The 26,345-nt window shown below is 45.5% G+C and overlaps 1 protein-coding gene across 1 annotated transcript in view; it reads right to left on the bottom strand.

Moving 5' to 3' along the window:
* Window positions 1-26,345, bottom strand: part of XRRA1 (X-ray radiation resistance associated 1) — a 103,333-nt gene that overhangs the window by 70,164 nt on the left and 6,824 nt on the right. Inside the window, exons 4-6 of the mRNA XM_082247255.1 lie at window positions 15,447-15,518; window positions 11,030-11,102; window positions 226-323 (exon numbers count right to left, since the gene is read on the bottom strand). Coding sequence (XP_082103381.1) covers window positions 226-323; window positions 11,030-11,102; window positions 15,447-15,518 — 243 coding nt within the window. The remainder of the gene's footprint in view (window positions 1-225; window positions 324-11,029; window positions 11,103-15,446; window positions 15,519-26,345) is intronic.

Genomic DNA, 26,345 nt, shown 5'->3' with positions numbered 1-26,345 from the left:
AATGGTTACACAAACAAAAAATGTGGCTAGTAATAATATGAGGAAAAGCCACCTATTTATCCCTGCTGCTTATGGGCACTGGTCCACAGGACATAAAATAGTAATATTTGGCCCAATGTCCATAAATATTCTAACCATACCTGATCACTGTATATCATCAGTTTTGCTTCCTCAAGATTAGATCCCAGGATAGGGATAGAATAGCATTCAGAAAAGGTTCCTCACCTCAAGATGTGGGAAATCCCTGGGTTCGATTTTTATATGCCGGATCTTGTTCAAAGACAGCTCGAGCTCTCTCAGTTGTGGAAATGTCTGAAAACTCTCTGAAAGAGAAGCAACACAGATAAGAAGACTTGGAGTGGCAAAGGATAAGCAATGTGGGCCCACCTGTTGCCTTTGCTGGTTGGACAAGCAGGCCTGAAATGCTGTGTCCTAACTCCTGAGTGTGCATAACCACGTCAAATAGCAGAGAAATGTAAACAATTACAAGGTGCAGTTATTTATTTATTTATTTATTTCAGGTACTTATATAGTGCTGTCAATTTACACAGCACTTTACATTTACATTGCACATTCACATCAGTCCCTGCCCTCAAGGAGCTTACAATCTAAGGTCCCTAACTCACATTCATACACAGTAGGGCCAATTTTTTTATACAGGATCCAATTAACCTACCAGCATGTCTTTGGAGTGTGGGAGGAAACCGGAGTGCCCGGAGGAAACCCACGCAGGCACAGGGAGAACATGCAAACTCCAGGCAGGTAGTGTTGTTGTTGGGATTCGAACCAGCGACCCTCTTGCTGCTAGGTGAATGTGCTAACCACTACACGACTGACTTGCACACAGGCCTTTCAACATGAAGCTCTGCTTAAGGTACATAGTGATCTGCTCCTGGGCTTTTGTTTACCTTTCTGATTTAAATCACCTAACAGTCAGACCTCATTTACACTGCCGTACTGATCCATACACTGGTGCAAAGGGCCGCCTTCACCCGCACAGGAGGCACAGGAGTTCCGTGCAGTCTGCCTGTTTTATGATCCATGCATCAGTCCTATATGAATGTACACTCCGGGATGCACTTGGAAACCTGCGCTGGTTTAGCCTGTCATTGATCTGAATAGGCTGCTTGTATGCAGCTGCAAAGAACAACTCTGCATCCTGTGTGGGTGACGGCCCTTTGCACGGGTGTACAGTTTGGTATGTCTGTGTAGAAGAGGCCTTAAAGCTGAACTTGGCTCTTGGCAGGAAAGATTTTTATTAAGAAAGAGACATACTATGTGCATGAAAAGTGAAATAGTGCGCTTAGCAAAATCAAATACAAAGGTGTATAGTATATAAATAAACCAAACATAAAAAAAAACATATATGATAAATGATACACCACACAAGGTGATTAATAACAAACTACTGTGCAAAAAAAGTCCACACAAATGAGCAATCCCCCAAAGGAATGCATGAATGTGATTGAACACAAATGATGAATGTAACAGATCCCCAATACTCGGACCAAGTATTTCTGTCTTAGGTCTCCAGAATCTCACGTGATGCAGTGACCTGGCCCCTCAATTCCCCCTAAACATCAGCCTAAGCTTGATGAAGGGTAAAACAAAAGACACTTTATTCAACAACTCACTTCCAATATATACAGTCTTATGGGTTTAATTTCATTATCATATGTAAATGCAATTGCGTACAGAACATAGTCAACATACCATGGTCATCTGGAAAGAGACTATAGGTGAATGAGACTGCAACATTATCATAATTAACCCAACAAACAACAAGCCCAAAACATAGCCAAATACGCATTCCTAGAAGTGTGAACACACTCCACCTCTAAACAGATGAAAGCAGAAGACATAGGCTCTCAGACTGCCCGTCTCCATTTTCAACACACCTTATTATAACTTAAGTGTCAATTCACATCCCCCCAGTATACCATAGCTGAATCTTATGTCATTAGCATCTGTTTAGTCTCTCATGGTGTAAAGTCCTTTGTTGTAATATGCAGCTTGGGCCCAAAGTCTGTGTCGCTTGGGGTGACAGGGACTTGAATTCAAAGTAACAGTACTCCAAGGGTCCCCCAGCATACACCCCCAACCAGAGCCACGCTCCCCTACAAGCCAGGGCCGTAGTCCGTGGGCAGAAGGCTGGCCTCCCCACTCCTCCAGTAACCTGTGACGAAAGTCCCAGCAAATGGGCGTTCGTCACAATGAAAAAGTCTATAAGTGAAATAAATGAAGTAGAGTGTCTTCCAATCTTGCCAATGTGAGACAGCAAATCCGTGACACCCCAACAGGTGAAATAACCCCTTACCAAATGGCAATAGGAACCGGATGTAATATGATCACAACCTCCACTCGTGAGAAATTAGAAGCTTATCTGGTGTCGCCCAGGTGATAATACAGGCTTCTTACCGGAATTATGAAGAGGGTAAACCTTGAACCTCTGTAGGTATATGGATTCTAGACAGACAGTGCCCAGGATCAACTCCAGAACGTGAAAATAAGGTTTCCTTCCCTTCACTGGGGCTTACCAAATCACATATGAAGCTGAAGATGACTGTCTCTTGTATAGCTCCCCCAACATGGAAAAAAGTGCCAATAGTGCATTACCCTTATTAAACACTTTATTAAAACGAGATGAAACACTTACATGGCATCAGATGAAAAATATACAAACAAAGGTTCCTGTAGGGAAAACGTGGCCATCTGCAGTGCAGTCCACGTGGCGTGACGGCGTGGCAGCTCCCCACCTGGCGTGATGGCAGTGATCAGCGACTTATAGTGAGACTGTGATAGTGCTGTGGAAATCTGACACTAACTGGCACTTTGTGGGAACTAACTGCCACTGACATCTCCAGTGACACTAATAGAGTGATCAGTGCTAATAATATATAATGTCACTATACTAATGACACAGGCTGGAAAGGGGTTACCATCTAGGGACAAATCAAGGGGTTAATTGTGTGCTCACTGGTGGTACAGAAAGCATCCTGTCTGCTGGGTAGTGACCTCATAGAGCGGGTCTCATTCTGAGTACATAATTGGCTCTATGTCTTATACAAAAAGTTGTTGTGTCCTTTTCTTGTTTTGTTGATAAAGTAGGGAAGGGTTAAAACCTGTCAGTTTATTTTTGCTTTCATGCCATGAAGTGGGGGGAAATGTCTACAAAGTGAGGGGAATTTCCATCTCAGGCCGCCTACACACAGGGTGGGCTCTGTTAGGAGTCCGCTTACTCAGCGGGAGATCTGTCCGCTAATGGGCAGTTGTATGCAAATGGACCGCCTGTCTATTTACACCCAACTGCCATCCGATTCAATCCGCTAGACCAGGGGTCTCCAAACTTTCTCAACAAAGGGCCGTTTTCCTGTACTTCAGGCTTTAGTGGGTCCAGACTGTGGCCAGTAGGAGTAGAAAATGCCCCAGGGTCAGTGGGAGTAAATAATGCCCCATCATTGATTTTAGTGGGAGGCATAGTGCCTTATCATTGAGGTCAGTGGAAGAAATGGAAGGAATAGCACCTCATCATTGGTGTCAGTGGGAGGAATAGTTTCCTATTATTGATGTGAGTGGGAGGAAAAGTGCCCCATCATTGGTATCAGTGGGAGGAATAGTGCCCGATCATTGGTATCAGTGGGAGGAATAATGCCTCATCATCGGTATCAGTGGGAGGAATAGTGCCCCATCATTGGTATCAGTGGGAGGAATAATGCCTCATCATCGGTATCAGTGGGAAGAATAGTGCCCTGTTATTGGTATCAGTGGAAGGAATTCTGCCCCCATCATTGATATTACTGGGGGGAAAAATACCCCATTATTGGTGTCAGTGGGAGGAATAGTTCCCTATCATTGGTATCAGTGGGAGGAATCGTGCCCCATCATTGGTATAAGGGGGAGGAATAGTGCCCAATCATTGGTATAAGTGGGAGGAATAGTGCCCCATCATTGGTATCAGTGGGAGGAATAGTGCCCCATCATTGGTATAAGTGGGAGGAATAGTGCCCCATCATTGGTATAAGTGGGAGGAATAGTGCCCCATCATTGGTATCAGTGGAAGGAATAGTGCCCCATCATTGGTATAAGTGGGAGGAATAGTGCCCCATCATTGGTATCAGTGGAAGGAATAGTGCCCTATCATTGTTATCAGTGGGAGGAATAGTACCCTATCATTGTTATCAGTGGGAGGAATAGTACCCTATCATTGGTATAAGTGGGAGGAATAGTGCCCCATCATTGGTATCAGTTTGAGGAAAAGTGTCTCAAGGGCCAGATAAAGGCAAGCAAAGGGCCACATCTGACCCCCCAGTTTGGAAACTACTGCGCTAGATGGAAGGGGAATGGATCCCCATGTGTCTGTTTTTAGCAGACCAGATTGGATGTTGGCCACTCCATAGAGGAGAATGGAGGGTCCGCCTGTCAGTTGTTCAGATTGGTCCACTCGTGTGAAAGGGAGGTTAGAAAGTTGTCACCACAACAGGTGCCCACATTGGAAGATTTCTCCTTACATGTTCTGGAGAAAACTCTAAAATGTTATATTTGCCATGACTTTTGTTCTCATTGACAGTGGCCACTAGGAAAAACAGAGCAACACAGACAACAAACAAAACCTGACAGAGGTCCAACCCTTTCAAACTGTAGCCAAAACTAAAAAATAAAGTTTTGGGTATACACGTGTGACCAATCCCCAAGCTTGAGAGCTGTCACATGGTATTGGGGGTTGGGTTTGTAGCCTTGCATAGGGCCCAACCCAGTGTTGACTGTAAACTTAGGGCCATGTCACAATGGTGGTTCATTCCCAGAAATTGCCCCGTTTGTAGTTATGTTCTATGGAATTACTAACTTGCTGATTTTACAGCAATCAGTAGTTGCTCAGCCGTTGAGTTTGAGCTGTCAGTGACAGTCAGTCATTTTCCATTCACCCTCATGACTTAGCTAAAAATTGTTGGAGTGTGAAGAGATTGACTGCAGCAGAGCACACCACCTTAACAATGTAGAGCTAGTTTGATCTCCAACAGTGAGAAATCGCTCCTTAGTGACAAATTGCGGGTTTGTCTTGCAGCGATCTGCTGTTCTGCTGCCATTTCCCAGGTCCTATGCCGCCATATTTGCCCCTTTAGTCAACAAGACTCAGCCATCCCTTCTCGGTTCAGGCAGCCAGCCCCTGATGACACGGCTCGAGCTCTGACCTCTCTGTGTATTTGCTCCTGCGGCCTCCTGGGATATGTGACGGGGATATTTTAGGAGTTTGGGCACATCTCGTCTATGAGTGAAAATGGCTAATTGGGCCCTATTTGGACATTTTCACTTAGGGGTGTATTCACTTTTGTTGTCAGTGGTTTAGACATTAACCACTTAAGCCCCGGAAGATTTTACCCCCTTCCTGACCAGGGCCTATTTTGCTATTCGGCACTGCGTGATTTTAACGGACAATTGCGCGGTCGTGCAGCGCTGTACCTAAACGAATTTGACATTCTTTTTTTCCCACAAACAGAGCTTTCTTTTGGTGTATTTGATCACCTGTGCGATTTTTTGATCATGCGCTATAAACAAAAAAAAGAGCGTCAATTTTGCAAAAAATAACAATATTTTTCACATTTTTTTATATGAAATTCCCCCAAAAAAAAAAAAAATGTAAAAATCAAAATTTTTTAACATTTTTGGCCAATTTGTTTTCTGCTACATATGTTTGGTAAAAAAAAAAAAATTGCAAAAAGCGTATTTTGATTGGTTTGCGCAAAAGTTATTGCGTTTACTAACTAAGGGAAAGATTTTTGTTGTTTTTTTTTTTAACAAGTAATGGCAGCGATCTGCGTTTTTTTTTGCGGGACTGCGACATTGCGGCGGACAGATCGGACCCTTGACTGACATTTTTGACACTTTTACGGTTACCAGTGACATTTCTACAGTAATCAGTGCTATACATATGCACTGTTACTGTAAAAATGACACTGGCAGGGAAGGGGTTAACTTTATTCGAGAAGGAGGGGTTAAGCGTGTCCCTAGGGGCGTGCTTCTAACTGTGATTGGATGTGGCTTGTGGTGTAAGAACAGAGATCAACGGTCCTACATAGCAGAACCGTATGATCACTATTCTTACACAGGGGAGAATGACAGGCGGCTTTGTTTACATTAGCCGCCTGCCTTTCTCCTGCTCTAACGGACAATCGCCAGTGCCCGGCGGACGTCGGGTTTGCCGGGCACACGCGCGGGGGGGGTCCGTGAACGAGCGGGGGCGGGACCCCCCTAGAGCCTCACAGGCGAGCGACATAGTGCTACGTCGCTTTGCCTGTGAGGGGCTGACTGCCGCAGTAAATATACTGAGGGCGGTCGGCAAGTGGTTAAGTGCCCATTCACACTACGCCTGACAAGTCGCGATCCATGCAGTGCTACGGGAACCGTTCTAATAGGAGCGACTCAAGTCGCTCCGACTTAGAAAATAGTTCCTGTACTACTTCGGGGCGACATCGGAGAACGCGACTTCACAGGTCGCCCCCGAAGTCGTGCCGCGGTAGTGTGAACCGGCACTAATGGCTGTGTGTTGAGTTATTTTGAGGGGACAGCAAATTTACACTGTTGTACAAGCTGTACACTCACTACTTTACATTGTAACAAAGTGTCATTTCTTCAGTGTTGTCACATGAAAAGATAGAATAAAATATTTACATAAATGTGAGGGGTGTACTCACTTTTGTGAGATCCTGTATGTAAACAGCAATTGTACCGCACATGGGAGGTATCGCCACATTTGCCAGAGTGGGAGCAAAAAATCCAGGGCCATTGCTGATTTTAACATGCATGTGTAAAACAGCAAGTGGTAAAATGAGCGGCCAGTTTATAAAGGAGATTGGATATCGCTATCTGCCATACTGCGCAAATTTACAGACACAGCCCGCATTTTGCAACCTAGCAAATGGTGTGAAATCTGTGGTTTTCCCCTAAGCTCTCACTGCTTATCAGAGCACATGACAGGAAGAGAGCTGGTCATGTGACTTTGACAGGTCATATGACCACGCTCCCCACCTGGCGGAAATACGCCCACAATTTACACCGTACAGCCTTATGCGCCGTGTAAATAAGGCAAGAGTACGGAGACATTTTTTGAGGGTAATATCTAAAGAAAAAAATACATTTTGGGTTTTACTGACACTTTAAATGATGAGGTGCAGCCATTTAGATTATACCGTGGTGGTTATTTATATGCGCCGCTAAAGGGAGAAGCGGGGGGGAAGAATAGGCTAAAGACTGCTGTGCAGATGCATTATTTATATTGAGTCATTGTCAAGGGTGAGGTGACCGAGGGATTCTCCGGCGCGGTCTGGCAGCCTGCCATTGTAATATAAATTCCCTGGACTGGTCATGTCAGGCAGGGAACATTTGCTTCCCATCCGCATTATAAACATCGGTCACCCCGAGTCACTGCAGACGTTGAAATATTAATGGGCAGCCAGCCATCAATGCAAGAAAAAGAGCCGGAGTACCGCTACACGGGAATTTATTTTACAGGCCAACTCCAACCAGAGCTGATATTTAATTTTATGGTGGGCACCAGTAGGATGGGTAAAGGGTTTGTAAACCTCAGAAATGAACAAAGCATATCCCTCTATAGTGTGTACTAGCCTTTAATCCAACCGAGTTCTATTTGCTAGGTTAAAGCGGAGTTCCAGCCTAAACACACTCACCTGTCCAACGGTCCAGCGATGCGGCCGCCCGAAGCCTCGCTCTTCTCCCTCTCTGCTCTGCGGCGCCGGCATCACTGGTGTGGGCACCCGGCTGTGACAGTTTGCGGATTCACAGCCGGGTACGCACTGCGCATGCGCGAGTTGCGCTACGTGTCGTGATTGGCCGGCAATCTTCTGGGACCTCTGACATGTCCCAGAAGATTGCAGGGAGGGAGGGGGAGAGGAAAACTTCCGCTCAGGGCACCGAGGTGCTCCGAGCGGAAGTGGGAGTGGGTACCTGTCAAAACTAGGTACCCGCTCCCCCCCCAAAAAATATGACATGCCAAATGTGGCATGCCAGGGGGTTAGAACTACCTAAAGCGGAAGTTCCACTTTTGGGTGGAACTCCGCTTTAAACTGTTAGACAGTCCCTGCATGTGCAGACAGATGCGACATGGCTACACCTACACCATTTGGTTGAGCCAGTCTGGTGGGCATACCTATGTATGGCATGGAAATACACATCCGCAATATGCACTTTTTCATGATGACTGTATAATCTTGGCACCCCTCTTCTCCTCTGAAGAAGGAAAAAAAAACCATGTAGCTCTGAAACGCGTTGGGTTGCTTTGTAAACACTCCAAGACTCCGGCCTGATACCTGACATTGGCCAGTCTGGTGCTCCAGGATCTCTGTATTAGAGGGTGCTTTGTTTACATTTTTGTATGTCATTACATGTCTGCTTTTACCTTATCAATTACCAATGACTATGCAGTCTTTCTTATGATTGTTCTACAATAAAGTTTGTACTTTTTACTATATTTTCTTGCTCTACTCCAGGGATATGCAAACTGTGGCCCTCCAGCTGTTGCAAAACTCCAAGTCCCATAATGCCTCTGCCCTCTGGTTGTCATGCTTGTAGCTTGCTATGCCTCATGAGACTTGTAGTTCTGCAGCATCTGGAGGACCGCAGTTTGCATATCCCTGCTCTACTCTATTACTCCCTTAAATCTGCCTGTAAAGTCCCACTGGGGTACCAATTTCCTTTCTAGACTCAATCCAAAGCACCTAGTGTGGTTCCTATCTGATCTCTCCTCCCTCTGCTATCTGCATTAGTCACTTCTGACAGTCTGACTGGACACCAAGCAATGCTGGGAGACGGACCCAACCCCCACCAGCACACAGAAGGTGATTGACAGCCACTGGACAGAATACTGGAGCAAGAGGCACTATAAGAGGAGGGGCCTAAATACCCTCCCAGCAGCCAACATCAAGTGGAAACTGATTACTGGGGTCTGCTGGCTACTGGGAGACACCTGCTGGTGGACACTGGAATTACAACCCTCTGCCCAGGGAACCACAGTGCCACCAGCAGGTGATCCAGGTCCTAACAGGTCCTCTGCAGTGTGTGATGTCATATCCCCACCCACTGTCTTCTGGAGCTTAGAAAATGTATTTGACCTGTGTTTGTTAGAAGGCTGTAGAGGACAGGAGACCACAAATAAATATGCATACCTCCCAACTTTTTGAGATGAGGACGAGGGACGCGTATTGGCAAAAGTATGTAGGCATAGGACACCCCCCGCCACGCCCCCTTAAAGGAGAATTATACCAAAAAAAAAATGATTAGTGCATTTTTTTACAACTACTATTCCTTTGAACTTGCTTTTGAAATTCACAAATGCAGCAATTTAGAAACTGGAGGAAAAGTTTAGCACTTTGGAAACACTGTTTGAAAGATAACAAGTGCATTTTATATAAAACTATATAGATCAGACCAAAAATGAGGGACAAATAAGGAGGAAGGAGGGACAGAGGGACTTTGTTCCAAATCAGGAATAGTCCCTCGAAATCAGGGACAGTTGGGAGATATGAATATGTACAACCTATGTAGGAGGATATGTTTCATCTCTGTGTATCACCTGAGGCCAGTCACTTCACTGGGTTTACAACCAGCTGCTGGGGTTGCATATGTCTCAGCAATGGTGCAACGACAGACATAGCAGTCCATAGAGCTACTTTGGGGCCCCAGGGGCAGAAAAGTATTTTGGGGCCCAGTCAGTATTTAAAAAGGGACTGAAAAATTGCCCGCTTCGATACTGATAATAATCCGCTCTCAGATGGCATATTGATTCATCTACCTGAATCGTGGTTTGTTCCGGCCGACCACAAATGAGACGCTCCTCTCCTTTGGCATACAACGAAGGCTCAGCACAGCAGTGATTTGTGTATCTCTGAGCAGCCCTGATAACACCTGCAGACTGTAGAGAGACGGATTCAGATTGCCAGACCACTAATTGTATGGGTAGATTAAGGGCGGACGTGAACCAAAGCATCGCAAACCGTGGCATGTAAACACCCCCATTCGCTGCTTACTGCAGCCTAAGTGGGGGCAGGTGGCAAAAAAGCAACACAAACATGCATTTTTGTTCACTCACACTTATTCAATGGGCACCGATGTGGGGCTTACTTACACCTCTGCAACAGTGACCAATCAAGGACCCATTCACACCTATGCAACGGGGACCAATATGAGGCCCATTCACACCAATGCAACGGGGACCAATATGAGGCCCATAAACACCAATGCAACGGGGACCAATATGAGGCCCATTCACACCAATGCAACGGGGACCAATATGAGGCCCATTCACCCCTATGCAACGGGGACCAATATGAGGCCCATTCACCCCTATGCAACGGGGACCAATATGAGGCCCATTCACACCAATGCAACGGGGACCAATATGAGGCCCATTCACCCCTATGCAACGGGGACCAATATGAGGCCCATTCACACCTAAGCAATGGGGACCAATATGAGGCCCATTCACACCAATGCAACAGGGACCAATATGAGGCACATTCAGACCTATGCAACGGGGACCGATATGAGGCCCATTCACACCAATGCAACGGGGACCAATATGAGGCCTGTTCACACCAATGCAACGGGGACCAATATAAGGCCCATTCACCCCTATGCAATGGGGACCAATGTAAGGCCCATTTACACCAATGCAACGGGGACCAATATGAGGCCCATTCACCCCTATGCAACGGGGACCAATATGACAAACATTGTATCCCTAATCCCCCCCCTGTTGTGCTTGGTGGCCAGTTCAAGTGAGAGGGCCTTGCCACAACTCTTAAGGGTAAAACAGGCAGTGAGGAAGTGGCATATTGCCTCCTTGCAGCCTATCAACTGCCCCCTGAAAAGCGATCCAACCAGCTGTATATGGAACATTTGTAGAGCGGAGTCTCAGTGATTAGCAGTAAATGGGTGAGATTACAGCAAAGTGTCTCTGGATATGTGTGTAAAGGTTTGGCAGTTGTGTCCTCAGAAGGTGAGAAATGGGAATTCTTACCTAAAGCGAGTGCGTTCTCGGCTGCGTTAATGTAGGCAACGCTATTAAACAGCACAAACTCCTCTGGTCTGGCCTGCAAGAAAGAGGAGCACCGTATGGTTACATTACAAAACCAAGTACTGTATATAAAAAGCACAAAGGACAATAATAAGCAATCAATATCTATGAAACCCAGATTGCCTGTGTACAATATGCAGAAATGCTGACCACAGATGCAGAATTTTCTACTCTGATTTTACACAACTGAATGTACTGAAAGGTTACTGAGTATTGCATGAGTCCATAATATACAATGCAGCTGTGTGCATGGGTCCATAATATACAATGCAACTGTGTGCATGGGTCCATAATATACAATGCAACTGTGTGCATGGGTCCATAATATACAATGCAACTGTATGCATGGGTCCATAATATACAATGCAACTGTGTGCATGGGTCCATAATATACAATGCTGCTGTATGCATGGGTCCATAATATACAATGCAACTGTATGCATGGGTCCATAATATACAATGCAACTGTGTGCATGGGTCCATAATATACAATGCAACTGTATGCATGGGTCCATAATATACAATGCAACTGTGTGCATGGGTCCATAATATACAATGCAACTGTGTGCATGGGTCCATAATATACAATGCAACTGTGTGCATGGGTCCATAATATACAATGCAACTGTGTGCATGGGTCCATAATATACAATGCAACTGTATGCATGGGTCCATAATATACAATGCAACTGTGTGCATGGGTCCATAATATACAATGTTGCTGTATGCATGGGTCCATAATATACAATGCTACTGTGTGCATGGGTCCATAATATACAATGCAACTGTGTGCATGGGTCCATAATATACAATGCTACTGTATGCATGGGTCCATAATATACAATGCAACTGTGTGCATGGGTCCATAATATACAATGCAACTGTATACATGGGTCCATAATATACAATTCAACTGTGTGCATGGGTCCATAATATACAATGCAACTGTGTGCATGGGTCCATAATATACAATGCAACTGTATACATGGGTCCATAATATACAATGCAACTGTGTGCATGGGTCCATAATATACAATGCAACTGTGTGCATGGGTCCATAATATACAATGCAACTGTATGCATGGGTCCATATTATACAATGCAACTGTGTGCATGGGTCCATAATATACAATGCAACTGTATACATGGGTCCATAATATACAATGCAACTGTGTGCATGGGTCCATAATATACAATGTTGCTGTATGCATGGGTCCATAATATACAATGCTACTGTGTGCATGGGTCCATAATATACAATGCAACTGTGTGCATGGGTCCATAATATACAATGCAACTGTATGCATGGGTCCATAATATACAATGCAACTGTGTGCATGGGTCCATAATATACAATGCAACTGTGTGCATGGGTCCATAATATACAATACTGCTGTATGCATGGGTCCATAATATACAATGCTACTGTGTGCATGGGTCCATAATATACAATGCAACTGTGTGCATGGGTCCATAATATACAATGCAACTGTGTGCAGGGGTCCATAATATACAATGCAACTGTGTGCATGGGTCCATAATATACAATGCTGCTGTATGCATGGGTCCATAATATACAATGCTACTGTGTGCATGGGTCCATAATATACAATGCAACTGTGTGCATGGGTCCATAATATACAATGCAACTGTGTGCATGGGTCCATAATATACAATGCAACTGTGTGCATGGGTCCATAATATACAATGCAACTGTATGCATGGGTCCATAATATACAATGCAACTGTATACATGGGTCCATAATATACAATGCAACTGTATACATGGGTCCATAATATACAATGCAACTGTGTGCATGGGTCCATAATATACAATGCTACTGTGTGCATGGGTCCATAATATACAATGCAACTGTGTGCATGGGTCCATAATATACAATGCAACTGTGTGCATGGGTCCATAATATACAATGCAACTGTATACATGGGTCCATAATATACAATGCAACTGTGTGCATGGGTCCATAATATACAATGCAACTGTATGCATGGGTCCATAATATACAATGCAACTGTGTGCATGGGTCCATAATATACAATGCAACTGTATACATGGGTCCATAATATACAATGCAACTGTGTGCATGGGTCCATAATATACAATGTTGCTGTATGCATGGGTCCATAATATACAATGCTACTGTGTGCATGGGTCCATAATATACAATGCAACTGTGTGCATGGGTCCATAATATACAATGCTACTGTATGCATGGGTCCATAATATACAATGCAACTGTGTGCATGGGTCCATAATATACAATGCAACTGTATACATGGGTCCATAATATACAATGCAACTGTGTGCATGGGTCCATAATATACAATGTTGCTGTATGCATGGGTCCATAATATACAATGCAACTGTATACATGGGTCCATAATATACAATGCTACTGTATACATGGGTCCATAATATACAATGCTACTGTATACATGGGTCCATAATATACAATGCAACTGTGTGCATGGGTCCATAATATACAATGCAACTGTGTGCATGGGTCCATAATATACAATGCTGCTGTGTGCATGGGTCCATAATATACAATGCTGCTGTGTGCATGGGTCCATAATATACAATGCTGCTATGTGCATGGGTCCATAATATACAATGCTGCTGTATGCATGGGTCCATAATATACAATGCAGCTGTATGCATGGGTCCATAATATACAATGCAACTGTATACATAGGTCCATAATATACAATGCAACTGTATACATGGGTCCATAATATACAATGCAACTGTGTGCATGGGTCCATAATATACAATGCAACTGTGTGCATGGGTCCATAATATACAATGCTGCTGTGTGCATGGGTCCATAATATACAATGCAGCTGTATGCATGGGTCCATAATATACAATGCAGCTGTATGCATGGATCCATAATATACAATGCAACTGTGTGCATGGGTCCATAATATACAATGCAACTGTGTGCATGGGTCCATAATATACAATGCAACTGTATGCATGGGTCCACAATATACAATGCAACTGTGTGCATGGGTCCATAATATACAATGCTACTGTGTGCATGGGTCCATAATATACAATGCAACTGTGTGCATGGGTCCATAATATACAATGCTGCTATGTGCATGGGTCCAGAATATACAATGCTGCTGTATGCATGGGTCCATAATATACAATGCAGCTGTGTGCATGGGTCCATAATATACAATGCTACTGTATACATGGGTCCATAATATACAATGCAACTGTATGCATGGGTCCATAATATACAATGCTACTGTATGCATGGGTCCATAATATACAATGCTACTGTGTGCATGGGTCCATAATATACAATACAACTGTATGCATGGGTCCATAATATACAATGCTGCTGTATGCATGGGTCCATAATATACAATGCAACTGTATGCATGGGTCCATAATATACAATGCTACTGTGTGCATGGGTCCATAATATACAATACAACTGTATGCATGGGTCCATAATATACAATGCTACTGTATACATGGGTCCATAATATACAATGCAACTGTATACATGGGTCCATAATATACAATGCTGCTGTATGCATGAGTCCATAATATACAATGCTGCTGTATGCATGAGTTCATAATATACAATGCTGTTGCGTTTAGATCTACAAAAACACTATACGCTGTAAGGATCTGAACGCAGCATTTTTTACAACCTTGTGCATCAACCCTGGAACCCATTCGCACTTGTGTGTTATAGTAACACGCCTTGTCATGTGTGTCAATGCATCTGCTCTATGTGCGGCGAGTTTTGGTGTCAATCATTGTGAATGGCACCCAAATGCACTGAGGAGTCTTGCACAATGCATGACGCAGCACATCACAACATGCATAGCAGGTGTGGAGGTGCACTACATTGTGGACTTCTGGGAGGAGTTATGCAAATATCACAATTTCGTGATGGATGGGCGTCAGTCTGGAGAAATGAGCATTCCTAGGCAGGCTGTATTTTTATGTACTCACAAAACTGAAATCAAATAAATGAAAGGGGTGGGCCAGAGACTGTCAGACTGGAGATGAAAGTGCTAGATGATGCTGGACATCCTCCAGCCAGGAAATGAGGCGGGGGGCTCTGTCCGACCTGCTGCAGCTTCTAATGCACATTGTGAGAAGCTCACAGTGTGCGGTGAAATTAGAGGAAGCCGTTTCAGTACAGGAGAGGAGCCGATACAACTGCGCAAGACTGAAGGGAAGGCCGGAGGTCGGGTCTAAATGAGGGTGGGTTACCTTTCTCCAGAAATCTGAATATGTAAAGTGATTTCTTTTTGGCAGATATAAAGTTAGATGGGTAAATAAAAAGGGAGCATGGCTCAGACGTACCGCAGTCAGGTGTTTATCGCTGACATCCACAGAGCACAGGTCTGAGGGATCCTTTATCCGATGAACTTTCATCTGTAGGGAGAGTCCAAAGAAAGAAGAAAATGATGAGCAGGACATACAACATCCACACAGTACAGGATCAGCCTGCGGATTTACAGGCCACCCAGAGGAACGAATGCCCCGTTCACATCTCACGTAGCGGGAATGCGCATTCCCATTTGCGTTTTTCTTTTTTTTTAATAATGTCCATAAAAGACCAATTGATAAACCATAATCATAAAGTGCAAAATTCATGTATAAAAATTTGTGAAATGTCCAATAAAAAATGTGCAAAATATATAAATTAGGTGATTAGAAGAACAAACTCCGTGAAGAGAAGCACCACAGATCCCAGCATGCGTGAGAAAAGGCAATCTACATTTATTGATAAACGAGTGCACTCACAAAGCCCCTGACGACGTCAAACGTATGACGAAACGCATTCTGTGGGACCAGACGTTACGTCACCACGCTCTTTGGCCGGCATTTGCATTGAGAATGTTGCAGCCTGTTCTTGGATCTTTTACATGCTATCATGCATATTATGTTTGTGAGTGCACTCACAAAGCCCCTGACGACGTCAAACGTATGACGAAACGCGTTCGGTGGGACCAGACGTTACGTCACCACGCTCTTTGGCCGGCATTTGCATTGGGAGCGCTGCAGCCTCTTCTTGGATCGTTTACATGCCGTCATGCATATTATGTTTGTGAGTGTACTCTTTTATCAATAAATGTACAAACTGTTTTTATTGGATGACGCTATGATCCCTTTTTATTCATGCACACCGAATACCATATACTGCCCGGATATCCACCTGAATGAATACCACTGATGTTTCCATACACCGTGGACACTTACTTGACAAAGCGTTGTAGGCTTTTCTATTAATTTGGAGGCCTCCTGACTCTGGTGAGCGGCCATTCTCCCTCTGTTTAGTGTCAAGGGTTGCATTTACTAAGGATTTGTCAGGACTCTGGAGGCGAGTCTAACGTGTAGAGGGTAGCTCAACAAGGGATGGAGCACAGACGAGTCACCCAGGCAGTAGACACAGGCTAACCCGAGGTGCCGAATCTAAGTGCCAACCGGTCTTCACCAGAGCCTCTGATAAGGAGGATGGATTTCGCTGCGTGTATAGCACCAGGTCGCGGTCCTCGGGGTTGCCCCGCCAGGAGGTGAACAGATCCGGATCCGGTGGCAGATAAACAGACAAGGATAAGGCAGAAGAGTGGTCACAAACAAGCCGAGGTCAGGGCGGGCAGCAGACAAGCGAGGTGAGGGACAAGCCAGGAGGTGAAACAGGAATCAAGCAGGATACAACAGGTCTCAGGTTCAGGAACACAGGAGAAGCTACAGACAAGACAGCAACGTGTAAATGAGCCAGCCATCCTTAAATAGGCCATTTGGGCGCCAAGAACAAAAAGGTCATTGCGCGCGCAGTGAAGGAACGCTCCCTGTGCGCAGGCGCGAACCTTTCCTTTGCCCATTCAATGGCAAACAGGCGTTCACCAATGCGCGCGCATATGCGCGATGCCCGTGACCCGGGCACGTAGGCGCACGCACATTGGTGAACGCCTGTTCGCCATTGAAAGGACCATCGCGCATACGCGTGCGCATTGGCGACCACCTGTTAGCCATTGAATGGGCAAAGGGAAGGTTCGCGCCTGCGCACTTCACTGTGCACAGGGAGCGTTCCTGACAGGATTGGGGAAGATTGTCTTTTCTCGTGCATGCTGGGATCTGTGGTACTTCGTCTAATCACAGAATTTATATAATTTTGCACTTTTTTTTATTATGGACATTTGACAAATTTTTATACATGAATGTTGCACTTTATGATTATTGTTTATCAGTTGGTCTTTTATGGACATTTTATGAATTTGTCATATGAACTTTTGCAATTTATGATCATGATTTATCAATTCACATCATTTATTAGCGCTGCGCTTATTTTATATATTTGTGTTTAGGTTTATCTATTGACCTGTGCTAGCTGCTACCTACTTTCATTTTGTTTTACTGCCGCTATTTTATCGGGCGCAGGTTTTTTTGTTATGTGGTTTTTTTTTTTTGCCATGATTTATACGTGCGTCACTTGAACGGATTGCCCTACTTGACGTTTGTCATAGCAAAAAATCTCAACGACCAAATTTTGGCCCCGAGCCAGGCGCAATGTTTCACTGAAAAAATTCAGAGCGATTTGGAAATGCCAAAATTGTGCCGATTCTACCTGTGCTTCCAAGTTACTAGATGCAAAATGGGGCTTTAAGTGTCTCTAAACTCAAGAACAAAATACTGATACAGTACGTGACGGTACTCACTGTCACTGGGAGTGAAAGACAGATACTTAATGGTTTGGATTGCTTCAAATGGGTTCTGTGTTTACACTTATGATAATGTGTACTGAACTTCAATGGCAGAGACAGGCTCTCCCTATTGTTTGTGTATTGTATTTTAGGAGCTCAAGGACGGCCGTCTGCTAGTTAATTGGCTCGGGTTGACTGAATCACTGTCATCTGTTAGTTGCTGAGTGGAAATAGAATACTGTTTGTGTTGGTTGTTCTTGAATTATATTTCTGCATATGATAACCACTTTAAAACCGGGCCTATTTTTGACACTTGGTGTTTACAAGCTAAAATTTTTTTTTTTTTTTCTAGAAAACTACTTAGAACCCCTAAACATTATATATATATATTTTTTTAGCCGAGATCTAGAGAATAAAATGGAGATCGTTGCAATATTTTTTACCACACCGTATTTGCGCAGCGGTCTTCCAAAACGCAATTTTCTTGGAAAAAATTAACTTTTTTTTAATTTAAAAAATAAGAAAACAGTAAAGTTAGCCCAATCTTTTTCCATAATGTGAAAGATAATGTTACGCCGAGTAAATAGATACCCAACATGTCATGCTTCAAAATTGCGCACACTCGCGGAATGGCGACAAACTGGTATTTAAAAATCCCCATAGGCGACACTTTGAAAATTTCTACAGGTTACCAGTTTAGAGTTACAGAGGAGGTCTAGGGCTCAAATTATTACTCTCGCTCTAACGATCGCGGCAATATCTCACGTGTGGTTTGAACACCTTTTACATATGTGGGCGGGACTTTCGTATGCGTTCGCTTCTGCGCGCGAGCTAACGGGGACAGGGCGCTTTCATTTTTTTTTCCTATTTATTTTATTTATTATTTTTTATTTTTACACCGTTTTAAAAAAAAATAAATGAGATAATTTTTATTCCTATTACAAGGAATGTAAACATCCCTTGTAATAGAAATAAGCATGACAGGTCCTCTTGATTGTGAGATCTGGGGTCAAAAAGACCTCCCACCTCCCATCTACACTAAAAAAGGAAAAAATAAATTGTCTCTTTAGACCGGTTGCTAGGCAACGACGTTTGACGTTGCTCCGGTCCTCCAAGACCATAGAGTCGAGTGAGGGTCATCTCACCCTCACTCGACTTCCTGTCTCAGAGGATGTGGGACCGGATCGTATTCCCTGCTGCCGGCGGGTCCGGTAAGCGGGGAAACCGGCCGGGACACGGCGGGAGGGGGGGGGGGCCACCTCCTCTGCCGCACCATAAGGGTGATCCCGCAGCAAATCCGCCACTGAGGCCACCCTTATATGAAAGCCGACAGCCCGCCATTTAAAAAAATACCAAGGTTATGGCAGCTATCTGCTGCCATAACCCTGATATTTAGTGTCAAATGAGCGATGTATATAATCGTTGGGCGGTCAATAAGTGGATAATGTAATCAGGCAACCCCTGAGATGATGGGGTAATCTGGTCAGGAGGGGGATGTGCTCATGTGTATAAATTGAGTGTAACTGTTCAATAAAGGAGAAGATTCCAGTACAAGCTAAGTTGTCGGCTAGCTTTGTATGAGGGCGGCTGGGAAAATTTGATATCTATGTTCACAACTGGGAGGAAGCCGTATACTGACGAAAGTCCACAAGTACAGTGTGGGTTGCGGTTCCGTTACACAGTATATTGCTGCTTACCAGTCCTTAGATGCGGTGGCTGCATTTGTTTTCATCTGGTGATCCTGCTGTTAAAGCGGAGTTCCGGCCTTGGGGGTCAAATTTAGATAAAAATACCCCCGGGTCGCATTTACCTTTTAGAAGAAATACGTATCTTGAAAATTTCTTCTCCAGCGCTGCCATCTCAGTTGTGGGCAGCTGAAGCCGCAGCATCCCTCTTCGTGTCCTCTTCGTGACGTCGGAGTCCCACAATGCACTGCACCGGCCCCGCTCGTCACGTCCGGTGCGGGCGCGGCATCCCTGAACAGCTTCTGGGCATGCCCAGAAGCTGTTTAGCAGGGAATGCCATGCCTGCACCGGAAGTGACGTCGGGGCCGGTGCAGTGCATTGACTCCAGGGAGCGATGACGTTCAGCTCCCAGGAGTCATTGCAAGCAGGAAGTGATGGCGCGGGCCGCGGCCGCAGAGGGAGGAAGTGGAAGGAAGGTAAGTATATTTTCTTCAATTACAAGGTAAGTGACCAAAAAAAAAAAAAATCGGCAGCATCCATTTCTTTTTCAGGTGGCACTCAGCAAGCAGATGACCCAAAATCTATTTTTTTTCGATTTTGAGGCCCGAACTCCGCTTTAACACACTTTCTGTCCTAGGGTGACCACACTTAACCACTTTACCACCGGAGGATTTTCCTGCTAAAAGACTAGGGTTTTTTTTGCGATTTTTTACTGCGTGACTTTAATGGACAATTGTGCGGTCGTGCGACGCTATACCTAAACTAATTTCACGTCCTTTTTTTCCCACAAACAGAGCTTTCTTTTGGTGGTATTTGATCACCTGTGCGATTTTTTGATCACGCGCTATAAACAAAAAAAGAGCGTAATTTTTGCAAAAACAACAATATTTTTCACTTTTTTTTATATGAAATTCCCCCCAAAAAAATGTAAAAATCAAAATTTTTTAACATTCTCGCCCAATTTGTTTTACGCTACCTATGTTTGGTAAAAAAAAAAAATCGCAAAAAGCGTATTTTGATTGGTTTGCGCAAAAGTTATCGCGTTTACTAACAAAGGGAAAGATTTTTGTCATTTTTGGGGTTTTTTTTTTTTAACGAGTAATGGCGGCGATCTGCGATTTTTTTTGCGGTACTGCGACATTGCGGCGGACAGATCGGACCCTTGACTGACATTTTTGACACTTTTGGGGGTACTATCAGTGCTATATATATGCACTGTTACTGCAAAAATGACACTGGCAGGGAAGGGGTTAACAGTATTGGACAGGGAGGGGTTAAGTGTGTCCTAGGGGCGTGATTCTAACTGTGCAGGGACAGGTCTACTAGTGTAAAAACAAAGATCAACAGTTCTACATAGTAGAACTGTCTGATCTTCACTTTTACACAGGGAGAACTGACAGGCGGCTTGTGTACATAAGCCGCTCTGTCTTTCTCCTGCTGTACCGGCGATCGTAGTGTGACCGGTGGACATCGGGTCCACCAGTCACACTCCCGCACTCCTCCGTGAACGAGCCGAGGCGGCGCGCGCCCGCCCACTATTGGCTCTAGAAGGAGTGACAGGCGAGCGACGTAGACCTACGTCACTCTGCCTGGCCGGGGCCGACTGCCGCAGTAAATATACTGTGCGCAGTCGGCAACCGGTTAATGCATTGCATCGAAGGCCGGCCATACACAGTTCAAATCTGGGCCGGTTTAGCAGGAATATATGTGCAGGCCGAATGTACCAAGTTGATCAATCGATCAATTTGGGTATAACAAGCTTGCTGGATTCTCTCGCAATTATCGATAATGGCTGCTATAGCCGCTAGCAATAATCACAACAAGCGATAATCTCCCTGCGGGGTTGGCTTTCCTCGCCCTCCTCTGCCCCCCTGCCGGGAGAAGACAATGGCGCAGTAGGAGGGATTCCCACATCCACACTGTCTGTGTTGGGGGAAACAAGCAAATTTCTTTCCGGCAACCAAAGAAATTTGCTACGTGTATGGCCGGTGTTCTATCAGAATAGCGCTACCCATCAGATTCTGCAAGACGCTGGTACGAGAAAACTTATTGCGCATGCGCCATGCGCTCCCACTATGCGTTCCGATAGCTTTCCTTATGTGACAGAACAGGAAGCAGCAGCAGACATCTTCTTACATCCACGCAACTCTTAAATTTCAGACTGATTTTAGCAGGAAACTCATCTTATATACTGAAACAGATTATTTCACTGCGACCGAGTGACATAGTCTATTTCACTATATAATCAGTTTGTCGCTGAGCAGTGCGGGGTGTACCAAGATGGCCGTCGCCACCTTCTACCTGCAGGTTTCTCGCTATATTTAATATATTACAATAATAACAGAAATGTAATACTGTTATTTAGTATATAAGGGGAGTTTACTGCTAAAATAAATTTCAAGACTAGCGTGGGTGTAAGATGATGTCCTCATCTGCTTCTTGTTCTGTCACATTAGGAAACCTATTGGAACACATAGCGGCCATGTTGTAATACATGGCGCATGTGCAGTAACATTATCTCGTCCAAACGTCACTTCTGGTTGCAGAATCTGATAGGTAGTGGTTTTCTGATAGAACACCGGCCTAAGAAGGGAGCAATGGTTGTCATCCAGGCTGGACTTCAAACAGGGGCTGACTGGCAACTTTCAAACCATAGGCCCATGGTGCAGGGACTCGGCCCCCTCCCACTCTCCCTCTTCTGGCCTCCTCCTGACCCCCATTCCAGGCTGAAGCTTTGCTTCAGGTACTCTCTACTCACGTGCTGAATCCGGGTTCCCTACGTGGCCAGCAAGGAGCAGTTGGGGGAGCTGGGACAGCTTAGTCGAGGCTGAATGGGGGAGGAGAATCTCCAGTGGGGCAGGGAACCGCCCTCTGCTCAGACAAAGTTTACACCATCCATGCTGGGAGGGGGGGGGCCCTGCGCTCTGTCCTTGTTTTCAACCTTCACTCAGTGGTGGGGACTAGGTCAGCGGTGGGGACTAGGTCAGCGGTGGGGACTAGGTCAGCGGTGGGGACTAGGTCAGCGGTGGGGACTAGGTCAGCGGTGGGGACTAGGTCAGGGGGGGGGGACTAGGTCAGCGGTTGGGGACTAGGTCAGCGGTGGGGACTAGGTCAGCGGTGGGGACTAGGTCAGCGGTGGGGACTAGGTCAGCGGTGGGGACTAGGTCAGTGGTCAGCGGTGGGGACTAGGTCAGTGGTGGGGACTAGGTCAGCGGTGGGGACTAGGTCAGTGGTCAGCGGTGGGGACTAGGTCAGTGGTGGGGACTAGGTCAGCGGTGGGGACTAGGTCAGCGGTGGGGACTAGGTCAGTGGTCAGCGGTGGGGACTAGGTCAGTGGTGGGGACTAGGTCAGCGGTGGGGACTAGGTCAGTGGTCAGCGGCGGGGACTAGGTCAGCGGTGGGGACTAGGTCAGCGGTGGGGACTAGGTCAGCGGTCAGCGGCGGGGGACTAGGTCAGCGGTGGGGACTAGGTCAGCGGTGGGGACTAGGTCAGCGGTGGGGACTAGGTCAGCGGTGGGGACTAGGTCAGCGGTCAGCGGCGGGGGCCTAGGTCAGCGGTGGGGACTAGGTCAGTGGTGGGGACTAGGTCAGTGGTGGGGACTAGGTCAGCGGTCAGAGGCGGGGACTAGGTCAGCAGTGGGGACTAGGTCAGCGGTCAGCGGCGGGGACTAGGTCAGCAGTGGGGACTAGGTCAGCGGTCAGCGGCGGGGACTAGGTCAGCAGTGGGGACTAGGTCAGCGGTCAGCGGTGGGGACTAGGTCAGCAGTGAGGACTTTTTACTTCTCTTCACCAGAAATTATTTAAGCATGTCTGTGGCAGAAGGAGTGCAGCCTTTTTACGGGGCATCTGAGCGTCTCGGGGGGCAATTGCCCACCTGCCCCCTGGCCCAGTCATACTCTGACTTCAAACATTGTCTGACTTGGTTCATCTCCATTACAAGGGGGGATTAGTATAGAAAAAACATATTTCTGGACAGCCACACTCCAATGCAAATATTTATTGAAAAGAGGATAAAATATCACAGCATAAAGAGGTAGGGATCAAAGACAGCTGACGCATTTCACACTACTAACAGTGCCTAATTATAGATATAATTAAGCACTGCCAGCCAGCCAATCAGGAGAGGGGGCGGGGCCAAACGGCAGCTCCATGTCTGAATGGACATACAGAGCTGCAGTTTGGCTCGGGTGCCCCCCCCATAGCAAGCTGCTTGCTGTGGGGGCACTCGACTGAATAGAGGGTTCAGGAGCAGTGAAGAGGGACCCGAGAAGAGGAGGATCGGGGCTGCTCTGTGCAAAACCAACTGCACAGAGGAGGGAAGTATAACATGATTGTTATTTTTAAAAAACACTTTAACTGTGTGCCTAGCCAGTGTTTTTGTGTACTATGCGTTGTGCTTTTACTAAGGGAAGGGATGGATTTTAGTCCCTGTTTTGCAGGAACACAAAGACTATCCCTAACGCTCTGTCAAAACAGAACTCTGCCTTGTTTACATAGGCAGAAATCTGTCCTGAGTCTCTACCCGACGATCGGCGGGTGCTGGAGAACATCCAGTCCAGTGTCCGCCACCCGCTGATCGGCTTCTGCTGTGAACAATCACAGCAGATGCAACCTGAAGGCGGCAAGCGCGCCTCCTGGAGGCAGTAGTGCAGGATCACATACAGTATATATACACATGATCCAGCACACAGCTGCCCCCCTGTAGCAGTAAAGTGTGAAGGAGCAGGAATTGGACCTGATTTGAGGTCTATGGTGCACAATTGTTCACTAGCACACTGGCTGTTTAACTAGTTCTGGAGCAACCGCCGCCGATTTACTGCGGCAGGCAGCCCCTCCTGCGCGAACCGACGTAGGTCTACGTCAGAGGTGCGCCTGCAGCTAGAGGGCGAGCGCGCGCTGCTGGCGGTGCGTTCCCACCCCCACTCGTCAGCGGGGACTCCGATGCACAGGGCAGGCGGCTCCGATTGCTGCCTGAAACCCGCGATCGCTCCCCGCTGATAGAGAAGAACGGTCGGCTGTTGTAATCACAGCTGACCGTTCTTCTCTCTGGAATGATCACAGAGCCCCTGTGATCCTTCTATATAGGATCACATGTCTCTATGGTCATTACTCAAGCCCCGCCCCCCCATAGTTAGAATCACTACCCTAAGCTCACATTTAACCCCTTGATCATGATCACCCACAATGTTAACCCCTTCCCTGCCAGTGCCATTATTACAGTAACAGTGCATATTTTTAGCACTGATTACTGTAGTGATGTCACTGGTCCCCCCAAAAGTGTCAAAAATGTCAGTTAGGGGTCCGATCTGTCCGCCGCAATGTTGCAGTCCCGCAAAAAATTGCAGATCGCCCCCATTACTAGTAAAAAAAAAAAAAAAGAGAAATACATCTTTCCCGAAGTTAGTAGATGTAATAACTTTTGCGCAAACCAAAATACGCTTATTGCGATTTTTTTTTTACTCAAAAATATGTAGCAGAAAACAAATTGGCCTAAAATGTTAAAAACATTTTGATTTTTAACCACTTGCCGACCGCCGCACGACTATTTACGTCGGCGGCCAGCCCCTCACAGGCAAACTAACGTAGGGCTACGTCGCTAGCCTGTGAGGGTCTAGGGAGCGAGCGCGCGCCGCCGGAGGCGCGCCCCAGCGTGGTCATGGACCCCCCCACGCGTGTGCCCTGGGACCCGATGTCCGCCGGGCACTCGCGATCGTCCGTTACACCGGGAGAAAGGCAGGCGGCTAATGTAAACAAAGCCTCCTGTCATTCTCCCCGTGTAGGAATGGTGATCATATGGTTCTACTATGTAGGATCGTTGATCTCTGTTCTTACACCTCAAGCCACAGCCAATCACAGTTAGAATCACGCCCCTAGGGACACACATAACCCCTCCCTCTCAAAAAAGGTAACCCCTTCACTGCCAGTGTCATTTTACAGTAACAGTGCATATGTATAGCACTGATTACTGTAGAAATGTCACTGGTAACCCCAAAAGTGTCAAAAATGTCAGTCAAGGGTCCGATCTGTCCGCCACAATGTCGCAGTACCGCAAAAAAAAAAAAAAAAATCGCAGATCTCCGCCATTACGCGTTAAAATAAAAAACACCAAAAATGACAAAAATCTTTCCCTTAGTTAGTAAATGCAATAACTTTTGCGCAAACCAATCAAAATACGCTTTTTGCGATTTTTTTTTTACCAAACATATGGTAAAAAAAAAAAATTGGCCCAAAATGTAAAAAATTTTGATTTTTACTTTCTTTTTGGGGGAATTTCATATAAAAAAAATGTGAAAAATAGTTATTTTTGCAAAATTGATGCTCTTTTTTTGTTTATAGCGCATGATCAAAAAATCGCACAGGTGATCAAATACCACCAAAAGAAAGCTCTGTTTGTGGGGAAAAAAAGACGTCAAATTTGTTTAGGTACAGCGTCGCACGACCGCGTAATTGTCCGTTAACAGTGCCGAACCGCAAAATAGGCCCTGGTCAGGAAGGGGGTAAAATCTTCCGGGGCTTAAGTGGTTAATCTTTTTTTTTTTTTTGAGAATGTTATATAGCAGAATGTGAAAAATATTTTTTTTTTCTCTGAATTGTCGCTCTTTTTTTGTTTATAGTGCAAAAAATAAAACTCGCACAGGTGATCAAATACCAGCAAAAGAAAGCTCCGTTTGTGGGGAAAAAGGGACATCAATTTTATTTGGGTACAGCGTCGCACGACCGCGCAATTGTCCGTTAAAGTAACACAGTGCTGAATCGCAAAAAATGGCCTGCTCAATAAGGGGGTAAATCCTTCCGGTCCAGAAGTGGTTAATACATATAAATTGACACTATCTGGAAAAGATTGCCAAGTCACATAGAAAGCCAGCAAA

This window comes from Pelophylax lessonae (genome assembly GCF_965119305.1).
Source record: "Pelophylax lessonae genome assembly, chromosome: 2".
NCBI lineage: Eukaryota > Metazoa > Chordata > Amphibia > Anura > Ranidae > Pelophylax > Pelophylax lessonae.
Note: the sequence above shows the minus strand (reverse complement) of the source record. Positions and strands in the feature narration are given on the sequence as shown.